This window comes from Perissodus microlepis, chromosome 18, assembly GCF_051167445.1.
Source record: "Perissodus microlepis isolate ML-2025 ecotype Zambia chromosome 18, ASM5116744v1, whole genome shotgun sequence".
NCBI lineage: Eukaryota > Metazoa > Chordata > Actinopteri > Cichliformes > Cichlidae > Perissodus > Perissodus microlepis.
This window is the reverse complement of record NC_140478.1, coordinates 30,113,863-30,133,539: the sequence shown is the minus strand read 5'-3', so window position 1 is coordinate 30,133,539 and position 19,677 is coordinate 30,113,863. Positions and strand designations below refer to the sequence as shown.

General features: G+C 38.8%; 2 protein-coding genes across 2 annotated transcripts in view; both read right to left on the bottom strand.

Moving 5' to 3' along the window:
* Positions 1-9,497, bottom strand: part of ranbp9 (RAN binding protein 9) — a 28,831-nt gene extending 19,334 nt beyond the window's left edge. The window contains exons 1-3 of the mRNA XM_084913672.1: positions 8,840-9,497; positions 5,530-5,641; positions 2,680-2,732 (exon numbers count right to left, since the gene is read on the bottom strand). Coding sequence (XP_084769798.1) covers positions 2,680-2,732; positions 5,530-5,641; positions 8,840-9,056 — 382 coding nt within the window. The 5' untranslated portion in view covers positions 9,057-9,497. The remainder of the gene's footprint in view (positions 1-2,679; positions 2,733-5,529; positions 5,642-8,839) is intronic.
* A 4,272-nt stretch (positions 9,498-13,769) lies between these two features.
* rnf182 (ring finger protein 182) lies at positions 13,770-19,550 on the bottom strand. Its single transcript, XM_084913725.1, has 2 exons — positions 18,044-19,550; positions 13,770-16,484 (listed from the first exon to the last, which is right to left on the bottom strand). Exon 2 carries the CDS (start codon positions 16,134-16,136, stop codon positions 15,273-15,275), a length of 864 nt encoding a protein of 287 aa, XP_084769851.1. The 5' UTR covers positions 16,137-16,484; positions 18,044-19,550; the 3' UTR covers positions 13,770-15,272.
* Positions 19,551-19,677: the final 127 nt, after the last annotated feature.

Sequence of the window (19,677 nt, the reverse complement as noted above, 5' to 3'; positions counted from 1 at the left end):
AGTTATAGGCAAAGCCTATACACAACTTTACACACACCTCCTCACATGTTGTAGCTTTTACCTGTCACCAAGGGCCAGCGTTACAAACAGTGAGCTCCTCCTACATGTGCTACATGTCAGTATTTATTTACTTATTTATTTGTTTTTAGAAAACCTAAAAGCAATACGTCAGTTTAAATTACTCAGCTCTAGGGTCAGAAGTACAATGTGGCCCCTATAAGTATTGTAAATATGCCTGAACTAGAAGCATACTGGCACTGATGACACAGGAGATCAAAAAACACAACATAATGTTTTCAAAATTTGTTTTGTGACAAATCACACCAAAAGCTACGCTACTGAGGAGGACAACAGTGCTGTGAGCAGGCCGCCAAAATGGTTCAAACGCAGTGTGATTAAACTGGAGAGGCAGCGTCAAAACCTTTATGAAGTAATCTTGCCACTCAGCAGCAATCTTAAAATCCCTCTGGGAACATATTTACGAAGTGTTATTTAAATTACACTTCAATATTAATGGTCACACGTGTAGAATCATCAGTAAAGTCTGATTTAAATACATGCCCTAAAATATGGTCATAAAAGGATTTTCATCTTTGCTTTGGCAGCGTTCTCCCCAGATTTCAAGTGGGATTCTCTGAGTGCCGACTCTTTTCTTTTCTAATCTAATTATTAGATTTCCTCAAATAAGACATGAAATAAAAGCTGTCAAACAACAAAATAGCTGGACCAAGATGTTTCGTATCTGCTGAAAGTTAAACCCAACTAACATTTGTGAGTATTTACAGACATTTCCCTATCACCAAACTTTATTAGGCCAGAAATTCGCATGTTAAGTCTAAAAATAGACATGTGACGTCATAATTCCAACGCTTCAGTAAACACTGGTGTAATATCATGACCTGGATCAAGAATCACACAGTGCTGAGAGCAGTAGAGCTGAAATATCCTCACTTAAAACAGAAAAAAGGCAGATGTATGTGTCCACACCTTCACCCACAGCCCTGTACCGTGAGCCAGCAAGCACAAACCTGCAAGATTCAATGCCTTGCTCAAGGACACTATGGGAACTGAACCTGGGAAATCGGTATTCTCAATCAGTGGAACAGCTTGCTGTTGCTTTCATGCTGACTGCAGAAAGACATAGCTCATTCAGTTTCTTCCAGAAAACTGGATGTACTCCCAGAATTGGGAAATTTTTGTGTGGCATTTTTAACCTTCAATTCTTTGTTTGTTTAACCTTCTGCAGACTGCAGCCCATTTTTGATGGGTCGTGAGGGTGTCACCGCAGTTTCTCACACTGCGCACGCGCAAACACAAATGTCAGCGAAAAAGACGGCGCAGCACGGCAGTGCAGCGTGTGATCTGGACACAAGCGATGGAGGCACTTGTAGAACTTTGGAAAGCTCATCCGAGCCTTTTCGATGTGGCCTCACAAAATTATCACGACCACAACAACCGTGAAAATAGTTGGATAGACGTTGCTGCTCAATCACAGCTGCCTGATCATGTTTTTCATTAGCAATTTAGCAAAGTTGATGGTGGTGGTGTGCGTGTCTGTGTGAGTGAAAGACAGAGAGGGAGAGCGAGCGACAGAATTTCTGTTATAACCTTCATGTTATGGACGCACAGTGTGAGCACTCGGGTCGCATCAGAGTATCGGGTCGTATAGTGTGAGGCCCTGCATCGTGACCTACGAACTTCTAACCCCTGCGAGTCAATCGTACAGTTTGAGCAGGAGCTGAATCGCGCGACTGACAAAATCGCACAGTGTGAGCCCGGCATAATTCTTACATCTAACCTGCTTTGGCGAAGGTTATGTCTGAGATAACAATAAACATGCTGAGGGGGAGGCAACATGTCCTCCACAGCCTCACAGGAAAAATATATTTATATAAATAAATAATTACAAATATAAAATAAAAATTTCAGCTACTGATCGTGTTTATTCATAGGCTGGTGTTTATGTTGGTAATGTCTGCTTTTGTATAATTTATGAGCTTTTAAATAATTAGTTAACAGACTTATTTCTTATGACATCCTCTCCAGTTTTTTGGCAGTTTCATCAAAGTTAAGATGCTTTAGGCCACTATGAGCAAACTAACGAGAAATGTTCATTTAGCCACTTTCGATATGCCGACACAACACCTTGGCCTGAACTACACATAAAAGCTCAGTAGAGTATTCATCCTTGCTCCTCACTCAAGAGCTACACAACATGTTACCGAGATCTCTGGATATAAACCCTTTGGCTTGTCCTGACAGGTATCAATTCTCAACATATGAACTTAGCTTCAATTTTTCCATGCTGGTTGCAACCAATTTCAATTTTATTTAATTTTTCTATAGGCCTTTGTATAGCAACATAATCCTAAAACAGGTTGACTAAAACGTTAAAGCCTTGTTGACCTTATAGAAGATTTCCCAGTAAGCCTACTTAAGGATCTGAATTGTGTTTTTTATATTACTTGTTTTTCTTTTTCCTTTCTTTTTTTTCCAAACTAACAACCACAATGAACAGACTCAGTCACGGCTCCAACCAGTTTATCCAAATCTAATCTCTAGTAGTTATGTTCAGACAAGATGACACCCACAGAAATCCCAGACATATCTAGTGTAGAATATAACAGATAAAGACACCAAAAGACAGCAGCAACAAATGCACAAAATATGTCAACTTACCAGGGAGTCTGTTCATGTTTACACCCTGAGCTGAGAGGCCGATACCCATGTACCTGTAGGACAGACAGGCGAGAGTTAAGCTGTGCATTTATGCAGAAAGAGACTGAAGAAGCCATTTTACACATGTAAGCTGAAGTCAATCATACCACAGACATCAGCCATGGCTCATCTCAAGCTACATTCAACACGGTAAACACCAATTTCTCACATACGTAATCTCATCAAAATGGTGTCTGCCTAATTAGGTTAATGTCATTTATTTTTTAATAATTTAAGTTCATGACAAGGGCTACCATAACATTGTTCAATGTAGGCAAAAGCTAACATTAATGTGGTTATTGATGAGTAACAGAAATTATTAAAATTCAATGTCATGGGATTGTAAATGTAGTCACCAGATCTGAAGTTAAAAAAAAAAAAAAAGAAGAAAAAAAAAAAAAAAACATAGCACATTTCATTTAGTAGTTGAAGAGAATGAAGTTGCCACTGATTTATATATCAAGTTTCTTCATTGCATGGCTGTTCTATGCAAAACATTGCAAACCCCTACAAATTTGGCATCCTCAAAAAAGGCTATAAACAAAGGAATATTCAACACACACAATGTAATGAAGTTGGGTTTTTTTTAATATACACATTTTGTTAACTTAATTGAACATATTATAATTTTGTTTCCCCCAAAAAATCTACCTTTGTGGTATGAACACCCCCCTCGATTGGCTCATTCTGAGCCAAGAAAACAGATTTAGATGTATTTTTCTGGCACATTTAAAGCAATCATTTACCAAATCCTATTTCTTATATTTGAATGGAAAATTATTACTTGAAATAATGAAAACAGCAGAATAATCACAAGTTAGTAGAGATGCATGCATTTCTCTCTGATTGTAGTGCTGGAGTGACAGAGTAATTGAGATGTAAAGCAAAGCTGCTAGTCCAACTATGTTCTAAAAACCACTTCTGAAAATGTTTTAAACATTTGAACTTCTGAAACACATATTTACCCTTGTGTGTTCCAAACACCATTATAGAAATTCAGTTAAACGTGAACACTTTTTTACTTATCTGGGGTCAAGCATGACCAACTGGTTACAAACAACCAGGGAATGCCTGATGTCTTACGAATGAACCTGAGGCACTTTGAAGATTTTAATCATGTTCATTATTTTGCGGTCTTCTCGTACGAATTTCTAAAATCCTTTTTGATGTAAAGGGCATGTGGTACCTAAACATGATGTGTGACTTTTAAGATAATGGATATCCAAAGAATTCATTACAGTTTACAGGCTGGAGTCTTGAACAGTTAGAAAATAATTTCCTAAATATATATATTTTTATGAAATTATTTAGGAAGTTTTACAAAGACGCTCCCAAACATGGCCATTTAGACCCTTTAAGAATTTTAGGCATGACCCAAAGGAGAATAAAAGGAGAATAAAAATGAATTTAACTGGAGGACATACTTTAAATCATTTCTGATTGAACACAAAACAATGTAAGAGGAAAAAAAAAAATCAGGACTTTCTAGAGAAGAGAAACTGAACTGCTTTATCTCGAACTCCCACTCTCATAGGACCAAACAACAATTACACTCCACAAGGCAAAACGCTGCAGGATTACAGCTCATGTAAACCCAGATTAGACTTGTCACTTATTTGGACTTTATACTTTCAGCAACTATCCACTTTGTAAAAAAAACAACAACAACAACAACAACATCAACAAAAGGTTTATCATTCCCAATGAGAAGTTCATCAGTCATGATAAATGAGTGTCACAGGCATGACTGAGGGAAAAAAACAAAAAACAAAACAGAAAAAGCTGTTCTTTCATTTTCTCAACCTCACATGCCTTAGCATTGCTGCATGAGCATTAGTGCACAGCACAAGGGCACTACAAGTTTAATGCCAACATCCTTAAATAAGCACGTCAAGGTGGTGACATTGAGCAGTCCTAGATTATTACTCAAACGTGCAGTTTGCCATTTACATATCGATACATGAACACACCAGCATGCGCAGCTGGTAGAGCCAATTTCATTCCCACCAGGCAAACGGAATAAAGGTTGGATGTACCAACTGCCGGTCCCACACTGGTTTGTGAACGTCTGGTATGAATACTTGGTTTTCACATTTTTGCCGACACCGACTTAGAAAATGTCCCTTGGTGACCACAAGGGTTGCCCCCTGGTGGCCATTAAAAAGAAAGCAGCTTTAAGGCACTTTGACTGGTTTCATTTTCTAGGACCGCAGCGCTATGCCCATCTTTTATACAGTCTATATGGCAACAATATTTGTCGCCATAGACTGTATCCTACTTGTAGATGAACAGTTGCCACTACTTCCTCGTGAACACAGCATCTTTCTCTCCTGCTGCAGACATGACTCGCTCTTCGTTTGCTCTGTTCAGAGAAGAGTGAGGAGCAGCATCTGACAATGAGCTGCTTGTGCATTGCTGTAATGAGAGTAGCTTTGCTGAATGGGGCAAAATTGCACTTATTTTTTGGAAAACATTGCAGGCTCTTAATCAGTTTTATATCCAGGCTATCTATTAAATGTTTTACTCTAAAAGAAGTTTGATCAAATTGGAGGTAATTTTATTGGTTATTATTTGATACACTGAGTGGGCCAGCACACCTAAGAACAAGTTTGTCTATTCATGGTCCCTCTGCTTATTGCTTTTGTCTAGTTTCAAACAAAAATAACCACAAATATTTTTTGCATTCTTTTTTTGCAGTGTTGCAGGTTGCTAGTTTCAAAATTTTTCGACAGTTTACCTAACCAGCTTATGAACCACTCACTGTCATCTATGAGCCCAAACTATTAACACTGCTGAAAGTAATGTTCTTACCCATCTCTGCCTTTACTGATGATCTTCACCTCAAAGTAGTAGACCCCGCAGGCAGCTGGGATAGGGTGGGTGGCCCGCACTGATGCAGCATCTTTGGGTGTTTTTCCATGACCTTTAGGTTGCGGTAAAACACAGAAGTGCGCAGTTAGTACAAATGACTATAGTTCATGAGATACATGTGCTGAGTGCCAAGACGCAGAGAGGCTTCTCTGCAGTTACTCTGGCTAAGGACCAAATACCACTTTAATTTAAAGCCCAGTTTACGATGTATGTAGGGTTTTTTGCCATGAGAAGCTGTGTAAGGGATTAAATCGCAAAGGCTAGCAATCATTAAGTCTGATCAAAACGTTTGAGAAGCACAAAACACACCTCACTAGCAGATTTACCCACCAATGAAAAAAAATATATATATATAAACTGAGAAAATAATGTCAGTTACTTTGAGATTGGACCAGAAGAGAGCTAAGGACTCTGCAGAGACACTACACTATAAAAATTTTACAAACCAAGTTTGGATCTATAAATAAAAGCAGCCTGAAGGAAAATACTGGATGTCCCACTATTTGTCGAGGTGCATATTTTACTTGTAAGTACTGCATAATTTACTTTCCATGGTTACATACTTTCCACATTCAATGGTCTGCCATTACGAATATGTGGATGAACATACTATAAAACATATATAGGTTTGTATCACTATGGCTGAACAATACAGAAATATTATGCTGATATACCAGGTGACATTTTTATAAACACACCTGAGCAAAAGATGTGTCATTGGTGAGAAGATTGTCACTCCAAACGTCTTAAATCTGAGCGGCTCATAATCTCAGTCTTTAAGGTTAACATGAAGCCACAGTGTAGAGCTATTAACAGCACCATGACGGTTATAAATCACATGTTTACACTGCTGTATGTTACTCAGTAGCTGTGTTTAGTTATTACAATAGATAGTCAAATAAACTGGTTTTATTAATAAGGTTCTAAATATCATTAGAGAGGGAAATTCTCAGTATGCTGCCAACAGAATATCTGACAATATCCAATACATTTACTTAATGGCTGGTTCTTTATATGTAGGATATAAACAATAAACAGCAGCATCATTTGACCTGACTGCCTTCATGTAAAAACAACGTAAATGTATGTCCAGACCATAATACAGGCCCTGAGTTTACAGTACAGTTTGTCATAATTGAAAGATTTCTTTAAATGCTTTTGTATGTCTTAATAAAGACACTTGGTTACTTATCACAGTTAAGTTAATTTAATTATTTTCTTTCAAATACCCCAGAACCACATTCAAATATAAGGAAATATATACTAGATGTAGATCAAGTGAAGTAAACACCTCACCTCCATTTTACAAATTTTCTACTGGCAATATGGCTCCCAGATTGAAAGAGCAACAGGAAAACACGATCATTAAAATTTTACCATGGCATGAAACATTAATTTATTAGTCAACTCAATCATTTAATCTTTATAATTATATAAAGTTTAAAGATGATCAGCTTACAAGAACACTTCTGAACCCAGAATTAACAGTGGTTTCCATTTTTGGCAAACAAGTCTTGAACGTATTCATCTGTAACCAAAATAGCTAAACGATTAGAGTCGGGTAAATGAACCGATCAATAAATTAATCAGTACTGACTAAAAACAAAGACCATGTTAATTATTAAGTGAGATTACAAATAACCTGTATTAATATAGCATTATCATTAATTACAGACATTATTACAGAGCGGTTAATTGGTAACACAGTGTCTACAGAATAATAACTTTTCTTGTGTAGATTTTCTACTGTTCTTTTAAGTATTGTCTGTTATACAAACTTCTGCACAGTAAAGCTGTTTAAAACAGTCTTTGGGTGTGAGGTGTACAAATGTGAATTATATCACTGAGTAACACCAATGCTATTCTCTCTTGCTCTGATGACATTTTTCTGTTATTACTGTATTAACGTATGAAACATTATTTTCTCAAATATAGAATTAATGCTTTTGTCCATAAAATGTCAGATAAATGTAATCTTCCAAAACGAAATCTTAACCCACTAAAGAATTATTCATTTTCTAGCCAACTATACCACTAAATATTAGCATTTAACCATGTGAAATGTGAATATGTTTATTTAAAAAAAATGTTTACATAACTGACATTTCAGTTTGTAAAGTATTTGCTATTTTACATTACAAATGTATTTTACATTTCTGGTAGGCCTTTGGACACAGCTGACATTTAGTTTCAGTAGAACTCACAGAACAATCTTTTCAGAGGGTTTTATATGAGAATTTATATTTGGAATTGGAACCAAAACCCATCTAACTAAAATCAAAGGGTTTCCATTTACAACTATGGCATTCTGTTAAAACATGGTTAATCACAGAAGGCCTGAATTTTAGAGCTTAACACTGCTGTTAGAATAAACTGTTCAGTAAGTGGAGAATTGCTCCCTGGAGGTCAGTACATGTAAAAGTTTTACAGTGTTTGAATGTTAAAGTTGCAGCTGCTGTAAGAAATTCAGGTGGATTTGTTGCACAAAGGCAGAACATTCTAGTTGCAACAAGGAAGCGTGTGTGCAGAGGGCCAGACAGAATAGCAGTACACACCCAGGAAGCAGTTGCACCTTTTTAAAAAACAAAAAAAACAACAACAACAAAACACTAGCCTTTTCTTCTAGGCCTGCACCAGAAAAAGAAAAGAAAAGAAAGAGAAAAAGCCCTCTAGATAGAAACTAGTCCAACTATCTCTGCATATCGTATCAACACTAGCCACTTCACTGGAAGCCTAGCAGAGCCTCTGACCGGGATAATCACGATATTTGACACAGCATTTCCTGACAATTAATAATAAATAAAATAATGTTACATTAGCCTAACAGAGGGTTGTCAAGCTCTGGTTCATTTTGGATAACACTGAACGTTGTAATTTTGGCACTCAAACCATCATTTGTAATTTGGCTAAGGATGTTTTTTTTAAATATATATTTCACAAGAGAGTTGGCCAGGTTGTCTGTCGTGAAAGCTTCCCGGTGACTATAAATGGAGCTGACAAGCTGTCTCACAAGGTAGCAGGAAAGCTAACAAGCTAGTAGGTCAATTTTGGCTGTGGCTACACCTCGCCAGCTGGTCGGGTTGCAAGATGTCCTCTGTCTTGTTGTTGGTGAAGCTGCTAGCTTAGCAGACTTTGTTTTTAGCCTCAACGGCAGTTGGCTTTGATCCGCTAACCGTCAAGCTAAGCTAACATGTCGTTAGCATTTGGTAACACAAGTACAAAAATTCCCGATTAAGGCTTTCTGTCATACCTTTATAGTGTACACGGAGGTTGTTCTGAGACAGTCCGATGTAGCTGAACTTGTCCTTCGGGCTCCAGGATCGGGGAAGTGGAGTCTCGTTTTCGTTAACGGCCGGATAGAGCCGTCGGAGCCGTTGATTGAGCTCCTTTTCCTGCTCGTTCAGAGCCGAGTCTCCGTGGACAACTACCGACATCAGAAACCCACCGCCGGATGACTGTCCAGACATGGCTACGACACGAGTTTTAGTAAACTGGCTTGTCAGCAACAAGCCAGAGCCACTTGTGTCCGTCAGTGTCAAGTTTTAAAGGGGAGTTAGCAAAGCTAGCAAGCTAGGAGGCTAAGCTAATTGGCTTCGCTGGTTGTTGCAGAGGCAGCCAGAGCTGGTTAGCCGAGCAGCTAACCTGGCTAACGCGTTTAGCTTGGCCAGCAAAGGCGAAGCGATCGCTGAAAATGACTCAGGTTGACATTAGGTCTGACTAAAACACAAATAGAAACAAGAGGATGAGACTGCCCCACGGGATCTGAGCAAAGAAGTAAAAAAACAGGGAGCTAGTCGGTGCTGGGGGCAAAGTAACTACTAACGTTAGCCTAGACGGATCGACAAAGTATGATGAGCTCGGCTAGCCTCGATCTTTTGTTTGTTGTCGGAGCATTATCCGCTGATCTGATTGGCTGAAAACAGCTCCACTCACTTCCTATGGGAATGTAAAGAAAATACACAGAGTGAGCTAAAAACTATCTTATCAGTAGATTACAAGGTTAACACTGTCAGCAAGTCTTCATGATTAGTGTCATCATCATTGTTTTCAGTTTTTAAGCTCTATAATTATTATTACATTTTAATTGTTGATGTTTCTAAACTAGATTTACACTTAATTATATGTCTTTCTTTTTAATATCCTATGACAGTGTAAGGTGAAAAATCTATATGGTCTTATTTGTGGAAATTTTTTTTTCTTTTATCTACCACTTACTAACTTAACCCTATCCACTACTTTGGGTATAAGCCAGAATACCCAGAGAGAACCCACAAAGACACAGGGAGAACATGCAAACTACAGGAGAGGCAGGAAAGGCTGGATTTGAACCCAAGGTGCAGGTGCTAACCACCCTTTGAAGGCATCACTTATTTCGGTTATAATAATATAAACAAACACACAAACAGCTTTTGGCAACCAAATGAAGGAAGAACTCTTGTTTAACAGAAAAGAGACTTCAAGCCAGGCTTGGGGAAGGGCAGCTATCTGTGGTGATCAAGTAGGGGGACTGATGGAAAGGAAATACAGAAAAGAGGAGCATGGAGAGATCATAAGTGACAAAAAAAAGCTACTTTCAGCTGCACCATATTCAAAAGTAGTCACCATGGCCAATTGCGCTGCATGATTGATTGGGCCATGGTGGCTACCAAATACCCAGAACACCAAAGGGGGGTCTTGTCAGGACTCCTGGTTCAGTTCACCTTGCATTTCCTCATGGAATCAAACCAGGTATCTTACACTTGTTTGTCAAACATGTACACCACTCCACTATGGAATCACATGAATAAAAAACCCCGGTCCTCCAGCAACCCTACTGTATAGCATTAGAAGGATTTCTCTCACTTGAAGGATTTTCAGAGAGCTTATAGAGAAGCTTGATAATAATTAATTACAGTAGTTCAGTGTGTAAGTAACATATCTATAGATGTGCCTTCTTCTAGTTTATTAACAGTGTACTGCACATTAATTGCATTTTTATTTTTGCCTGCAGTCTCACACATGTTGACAGCCAGGGTTTTATTGGGGCTAATCTTATTTAATTTGCCAATTTTTTAAATATTAATTGACATCTAATTACTACATCATATCAATGACTGTTTGCTTCATTAAAATACATTTATTTGTTTACATATATCTTTTGTTTTTTGTACTGTGAACGAGACTGAACCAGTATTACTTTATAAAAGATGTTTTATCAAATACTTGTTAACATGAAGAAGTTTATTAAATCAAGTTGCTCTTATGTTCAGTTTACATCTCTGTATTTCTATTTTTGCTAGACTGTAAACAGTGATGCCCCGGTGATACATATTGGTAGCCTCACTGGGCAGAAGTTAAACATAATTACAGCACATGTAACTTGCACACAGTAACTGAATGCAACATATAGTCGATTGCACAGGTAATAAAAGTGGAGTAAAGGTTGATACTAATGATTCTACGTTTAGGGTATAAACAAAAAGTTCAAAATCTTGATTAAGGTCAGAGTGACTTGCGTTTTTTTACCAAATCCCTTTCACCAACCCTGGCCTCCACTAGGTACAAGTGTCTTTTCCTTCTCTGAAAAAATATTAGCACTTTCTTCAGAGTTTACTGTGCTTCATGCAGTAACTAACTGTTAAATAAACACAAATTTAATGTGCAATTTGTACTATGAATTTATCAGGTAAATTTAAAGACGACCTCTTACCATTTGCGTTGCTATTTGGCAGTGTTTTCCTGTTGTGAGAAAATGTTATGGGCTAATCAGGGAGGTGGTTGGGATGGATGATGGCTGTACAAATACAGGCCAGAGACAGTGAGGGGTAATTATGTAGCCGATGTTTAAGTAAAGGTGGTTTTTAAATTTAGTGTTAATAAAGTTGTATCTTATGATTAATGTGGACTTTTTATGTAATAATTTTTCCCTAAACTTGTATTTTTTAAAGGGCCTATAAACATTACAGTAAAAAGTTTTAGCATCAGAGTTTTGAACTTTAAACTGACATGCAGCTAATCAAATTACCTATTAATTAACAGAGAATATTTTTGTGTGGGGGCTCTCTGGGTGTAGTTCAGCACTAATCCAGCCCTGTTAGTTGATATTTTAATAGTTAAATTAAAGGAAACCAGCTCAGTCAAAACACACACAGACAGAAAGTAAAACAAAACTTGGCAGTAATACATAATTCATGCCTGCCAGTGAAATAAAAACAGTTGTTTTAAAGATCGTGTTTTGTCTTGTTTTTGTTTCCAGCAGCTCTGATCACTGTTATAAACTAAAAGGGTTTTTTCTTTTGTTTTGTTTTGTTTTGTTTTGTTTTGTTTTGTTTGGCTCATATGGTCTGTGAATGTCCCTCGCGCCAACATGTGGGAATGTTCGTTGCATCACTAAAAAGGAATCTGAAATGATGTTACGCTCCCTGTAGGGAAGCAGTTGCTCACATTCACATCCCCTGGAAAACACACACATTAGGCCTTGGCTGTTTATCATCAGCAAGACGTGTGCTGTAGAAGCAGAATGGGTACAAATTGTGCTGGGAACAGCTCCTCAGTGTCTTAAACAAATGAATGAATAAATAATAGTGCAACAGAAATGAAAGCTCGGATTTGAAACCAGTGGTGGAAAATGTATTCATCTATAAGCTGAAGCTCTTTATTCTATCCTAATTATGTTTTTTAGATTTTTTTGGATATTTTCTGTTATCATCTTATATTCAGCAGCTCAAACACGAAAAGGCTAATGACACATCAATGCAGTATAAACCAGGATCATAGCAAAATAAGCTATAAAAACAGTTTGTACAAGCAAAGTATTTTAAATCAACAGCAACATTTTACAGAAATAATGATTTTCACACATTGAGAATCTCTGGTTGGTGTATCCTTTTGAACGATATTAAACCAGGAAGTGAAACTGATTAAGAGTCGCTTTTACAGAATTCACCAGAACCCCCGAAAGTAAAAACAAAACTCCACACAGAAGGGCTCTGGTGGGATTGACCCTCTTCCTTCTTCTTCTACTGAGCCACATCAAGGCTTAGCTTCAGTGTTTGTTTTTTGTAATTTAATTCTGTATTTATCCATTACAATATTCCAAATTGATCACATTTTAGTTTGTACTGATTTTACATGAAAAAGTTCTGGGTGTTGTAAAATAAAGAGGAATAAAACTGACAGAAAATAAAGAATAAAAGTTTCTAAAAAGCAATTCAGAGCAGAATAATCAAATAAAGTGGTATTTAAAGCTTGCCTTCTAACCAATGGTGATGCTGTGTAGAGCGATGTAATAAAGCCCCTGTTTTTATGGATATATATATGTCACAATATGCTGTCTACGCTTCTCCACTAATCACATAAATTAAAACGCATAATTAAAAATTTATGATTTTGTAGGTTTATGTGACTAAGAATCTGCACTTTATTGCATGATGTGAAATAACTTCAGTTTGTTTTTTGTTAGCACTCTTATTTTGTGCTTCTGCTTCCCATGCATAAAATGATGTATTAAAAAAAACTTTATATTGTTTATATTTTATATATACGATATATTATTTATATGTCTATATTATTTGCCATTGCTTTCAGTTCTTAGTATAACATTAACTTGACAGAACATAATATACTTCCAGGCACACCTTTCACTTTTCTTTTGCTCTTTGTGGTGTAGAAGTTAACACACTCACTTGATATGTGGAAGGTTGCTGGTTCAATTCCAGCTGCAGGCACCCTTTGGAGTTGTGACAGGAATGCCACCTGGTGCCAAATCCACCTGTTCAACTGCTTATGTAAATATCTAATTAACCAATCGTTCAGCTCAACAGATTTAAACTTTAACATGTGGTCAAGACAACGTCTGATTGACAACACTGCAACATTCAGATGAGAAGGTCAGAATTTGGTGTAAACAACTGGATAAGTAGAAGAAAATGGATGGATGGAACATAATAACATGGATGCCTTATCAACGGTTCAGGGAGAACTGTTGATACAAGAACCAGGAGATTCACATCATGCGGCAACTGCGTGATGCCATCATGTCAATATGGACTAAAATCTGTGAGAAGAAGTTCCAACACCTTGCTCAGTTTATGCCAAGGTAGATCTGAAGGCAAAAACTAGTCTAACCCAGTACAAGATAAAATAATGAGTAATTTGGTAGTCAATTTGACACCTTTTAAAAGGTTTGTATTTGTATTATTATATTAAGGTAAAACAAAAAATGCCATCAGAGGTTAAAGACTATTTTAATAAGCCACAAATGATAGCAGTACAATGTTATTCATCTCATACTCATTTATTAGCTTGTGTTTGACTTGGGTCTCTCAGTCAGTTATCTCTCCAGACGTCTCCGCTCCAGACAATACCAAGTAAGCATGAAAACATGACTGTTAATTTGACTTTCAAACTTACAGTGTAAACACTGCTGTTACATTTGCACCAAAATCTTAAACAACAATCTGAGCTGGTCTGAAGCAGATTCTAACTGTTTTAATTGACAGAGATGTTCTGTCAGTTATCAGTCACTCCATTAGCTGACATCTTTTTGCAAGGACTAACAGCCTGAATAAAGACACTGGAAATAAAGACTTTTGCAAGGACAGGACATCCAGCAAAACCTAACCTCAGCAGTGAAGGTGGATGTTGGGGTGGATGGTCACAGCACCCTCTGGTGGCTCAGACTAATAATACAGTACTCTGTGAATAGACGTTGACAGCAGAGAGCCCACATCTTAAAAAAAAAAACCCACTAGCTTAATGTTTGACTAATTATATCAGCTAGATCCTGCTTTTCCCTCCAATATTAGTTATCAGCAAACATTATTGTTATTATGCCTCCTTTTATTCTATTTGAGGGAATTAATCATTTTAGCTGGCAGGGCTTTAATCAGAACAAAATGATTTGTCCCTCTGACACATGCATGTGTGTTTAAAATCAAATCTAAGATCTCAGAGACAACGTTTAAGATCTCTGCTGCTGATCTGCAGGTTGCGTTTTACATATTATATCTCTATTAAAGGTACCTATTGTGTTTTTTCCCATGTTCTTTCAGATATGTACTGCTACAGTGGTGGATGCTCGTGCCTAAACATGGCCAAAATTTCAAATGATGATGTTAGTCATGTGAAAGTAATCCCAATCAGCCAAAAGTTCAGCCTGATCTAAATACTCTGTCAGTTTTATTTTTAATCTTCACTCTGCACGATGACAGGATAGCTCTGATATGATCATCTCAGGTGCACAGCTCTGGCTGTGACCACAGGAGCTGCACCCACCTGTGGTTCAAACCTTATGTTTGCCACTCATGGCACTCGGAAGAAAGCTGGTTGGTTAATAGCTAACCTGATGTATCAGGGAATAGGTTAAAGAGGACACCATGTATGTAAATCAGCCACACCAATGTGGAGATGAGAACAGTCTGTACATTCCTTTAGATTTTGAACTATAACATCATAATGCATTACATTAAACAGTGACTTCAGAAGTAGTGTTTTAGTCGAAGCTATCTGACATTTTGAGCTTTATTAGGTAAGTAAATTATCAGCCTAAAAACTGCACAAATTAAGATGTATGAGCTCCACCTTTATGCCATTCAAATAACAGTTCACATGGTTAGCTACACAGTAACATCCCCATTAGTCAATTCTGGAGATCTATTGTCAAGCATGTTCAAAGCAAAGCATTGCCTGTTCATTTGGTTGCATTATGATGGTAAGCAGTCCCAGAACTCATGGCAGATACACTGGCAGAACCCATAGACCATGATCACGATGAGGCTGGCAGGAACCAGGCTCACCAGAAGCACCCCAAGTGTTGTCCTCTGCATTATGAGCAGGTAAACCCCCATAGGCAGGGAGCTAAAGTACAAGAGCCCCAGGACCCATACCAATGCCCGGGCTGAAGTCTGGCACAGGAGGGCTGCACAGTTCCACACTGTCCACCTCTCTGCAATGGATGCCATAGAGTCCTGACTGGATGAGTGGTAGTCCTGGTTTGACAGGTGAGAGCCATGTATCTGCTGGTAGGGATGGATGTCTTGGGTGGATATGGATGCGGGCGGAGGCTCCATGATAGTAATGACCACAAAATTAGGGGAGCTGCGGATGGTGGAGTAAGGGGTAGAGGAAGATGTGGAGGAGGAAGTAGATATCACAGGTGAATTGCTGCTCATCAGTGAGCTCAGGCGCATGGGGCTTAGGAGCAGCTCCGTAGTTGCCTCCTGGTGGAACTGCCGGTTTCTCTGATTCCTGTTTTGGAGGGCCAGCGTTGCCACCAGGTTGCAGTCATCTGGCAGGTTGCTCACAGCATCTCCCGGCAGTCTAGTGAGATAGCGACAAAACGGACACACCAAGGCATTGGGAGGCGACTCACCCAAATCCAGGATCTTAATGAGACATTTGGAGCAGAGACGGTGGCAGCACTCAAGCACCTTAGGCCTTCGACTCCCCAGGTTGTAGGCGCAGTAGCAGATCTTACACTCCATCTCTTCAGTGCCCAGCATGTCCACAAAGCTAGAACCTCCAACACCACCACCACTATCCTCGGGGTTTTGCATCTCTAGCATCATCCTGTGCTCAAACTTTATCCAACTCTAAGATCAAACGCAAAATCCAACCAAAAGCTCAAGTCCAAGCTCAGCACCGGTACTTTTCCCATAGATGGAGACACTGATGAAGGTCCTCTTCACTGAAGATCTAGGCTTCATTGCAGCTGTCTCCTAAAATGTGTGTGTGTGTTTCAATGTGAAGCGAGAAGAGAGACATGCGAGAAGGTGAAGCCCCTCGCAGGATTTGGCCTCAGGCGGTTGCTTGGCTCCAAGCAGTTGGGTTGACCGTGCTTCATTTGGAGTAAAAAGCCTTTCATGAGCCACACAAAAAAGGGGGGAGAAGGGTGAGAGAGACACTGAGAGAAAGACCTAAAGAGAGAGAGAGAGTGAGAGACAGAGAGAGGGAGGGAGACACATAACTGTTAACACAGCAAACAGAGGCGAAAGGACAACAAAGCAGAGCCTGTACAAACCAGAGCTGGAATTTTCGAGTCTGATCTTTTGTTGCTCCATGAAATTCAGCCCAATTAGTGACTGATGCACGCACACACACACACACACACACACACACACACACACACACACACACACACACACACACACACACACACACACACACACACACTACTGTATTCATGACTTCCGTGCACATCGCAGTGACTTACCTTCATTTCCTGAACACTTGCTGTAGACTTAACCATTAGTTGCCTACACACATACACACATGCCAACCTGAAATCATGTCCTCACCTTTAATAATTTACGTAGCATGGATTAAATTTTTGTCTCTGGGAGGAAGACACACCCTCATAATGTGGCATTGTAAACACGCAGCATGGATAAAACCCAGGTAACACACACAAACAGACAACAACTGCAGCTCCCTGTTAATGGTCTGCAAAAATAAGTGTGCATGAAAAGTTGAATGAGTTTCTATTTAAATAACTTTATCTGTGTTGTACAACACTTTGGTCATAATGCTATATAAATAAACTATGGTATGTTATGAACCATCTGGGAGGGGCTCAGAGTAAGGTTCGGGCATCTGACAAGGATGCCTCCTGGGCGCCTCCTGGGTGAGGTGTAGACCCAGGACACGCTGGAGAGATTATATCTCTCGGCTGGCCTGGGAACGCCTTGGTGTTCCCCCGGATAAGCTGGAGGAGCTGGCTGGGGAGAGGGAGGTCTGGGCTTCTCTGCTTAGGCTGTTGCCCCCGCAACCCGACCCCGGATAAAGCGGATGAAGATGGATGGATGGATGTTATGGTGTGTGTGTTTGTGAGCATGTGTGTAAATATGCAAAATTATGTGCCCACGTAAAAACAGAAATGTGTTTTCTCATCCATCCCTACAGAAATGCCTGGTTCTTCTAAATCCACTGTGATAATTCTAAACAGGTAAATAACTTCTATCTTTATGAGTGTCGCCATGTGTATAATGACACTCCTGTCTCAGAAACAAAGATCCTGTGGAGGTGGGGGTGGATGATGGGGTCAGCAACATTACAAGTCCTGTTTCACATCTAGTAGCCGACATGGTTTTATCTTTTTTTAAACAATCTTTCACAATCCTTCTGGCGCTACCTAAATCTACCCACATCTGAGTCAAATTCATATGTAATACCATGCATAATGTTACAAAATGAGAACCTGTGTTTTCATTTAGTATTTCCTGTATTAGTGTCCATTTATCAGGTTAGATGGGTGCAGATGGCTGTTTCAGCTAACGTTTCTGCATGAAATCTTATGGATTATCTTTTTATTTGCAAGAATGCTACTGTTTTCTGTAACAGTTAGCTAGTAACGCACAAAATCAGCCATTTGGGTTCCATCGCGGTTACAGCAAATTTAAATCCCACGATCCAGTTTTCATTAGCTGAAATTCACAGTCAACAGTTTGAAACAACAAAGAAAAGAGAAATGTCTTACCATGAAAGACACCTATGATTTGAGACCAGGCCCGCTGATGCAAATATGTGTCAGAATTGGTGAACTGGTGTGGACTGAAGGAGTGGACCCAGCAGTGGAAAGTGGAGCAGGTCGAAGTTGGAGATCCTGGTTTGGCAGTGAGCTCTGATCTTGATTTATGGCCAGAACAGCACAGGCACCAGAGCAAAATGGGTCAACGTCTCTTTGTAGATGTGAGCTTTCCTTGTTAAGATGAGCTCATTCCGTCGAGTGTGGCAGGTAGCCCAGTCTGCCATCTCTCACGCAGTGTCATTTAGCTGTTGTTCTGTTTGCCACCTTAATTACTAAACTAAGAAAACTAATGATAAGTGCCCAATAAAAGTCACAATCGTCTCACACAGTAATTTAAAAGACTAAACTGGTTTTGTGGTTTCAGGGCTGGATTTACCCTGAAATGGCAAACTGGCACATGCAAAGGGAAAAGTTTGTCACAAATATTATGGAAACTTTGGTCTTTGTCATTATAATAAGCACAGTACTGTGCAAAAGTCTTGAACCAAGTCATGTGTCAGGTCTTTGCTGGATTTCTTTCCTGTTTTTTAAGGAAATTACTTTGAGATACTTTTTCTGCAGAATCAGCTGAAGAAACAAATCATATGGTTCTGCAACAAGCTGATGGTACAAAGCTTGGTGTCTGAAGGTACAATTTCATCCCCTGAGTTAGATGGATTTTTTTTGTAAGTTCAGTTTGCAAACAAACAAAAAGATGCATTTCTTTGAAAATTGTCAGGTACAAGGATGCTGGAAGGAATGAAAAAGGAACCAGTGTAAAAAACAAAACAACCTGCTCTGTAGCTTTTGACAGCTCTGAAGCGCTTGCAACATTTTGTACCTCAATGTTAAAATATATATATATATTTTTGTTTCCTTCTTTTTCTTTTACTTAAAGTTGCGTCCATCTCACCTCTGGGTCCACAGCAGCTTAGAATCTCAGCTAGCCAAACATGATTGTTGATATGTGGGAGGAAACTCAAACACAGGCTGTCCAGTAACAATAACATGAATCACTTGTAGTGACATTTATCTTATTTCTGTACTGTTTTATTGCACAGTGTTTATTAGAAGTTCATTTTAAAGCTCAACTAAGTGATTTTTTTTACCACTAGTGGGCAGAAAAACAAACATGAACCACCAAGCTGTTCAAGCTAATTTCTTAGAAACCAGGCATGTTTAAAATTTGGGCATAAACAGATCTGTTCCCTCCCTTTAGATTCATAGTATGGGTCTCTGATGAATGCAAGTTAAATATTGACTTTCTGTTTCTCTTTCAGGATGGGTGGAGACCAGCATCAAGCAGCTATTCTTCAGTCTTTTAACTTTGGCAGCTGAGAAACATCTGATTCCATTGTATTTAGTGCAGTTAACGTAGGTGTAGTTACATGTACAGTATATAGTAGTAATTCCGTCATTTAGACACAAAGGCTATATAATGATAACAATAAAACACAAACAAAAGTAAATGTACACACACGAACACATACACCTGACGTCACCAACCTGAACGACAACAACACAAGAGGCAGGAATTGAAGTATGCAGCTGATTTAAGTTGAGACAATTATACAGGAAGCATGATGATTGTGTCTTTCAAAATA

Coding starts and splice junctions, on each gene's coding strand:
- rnf182 (XM_084913725.1), bottom strand. CDS start 16,136: ATGATGCTAGAGATGCAAAACCCCGAGGATAGTGGTGGTGGTGTTGGA.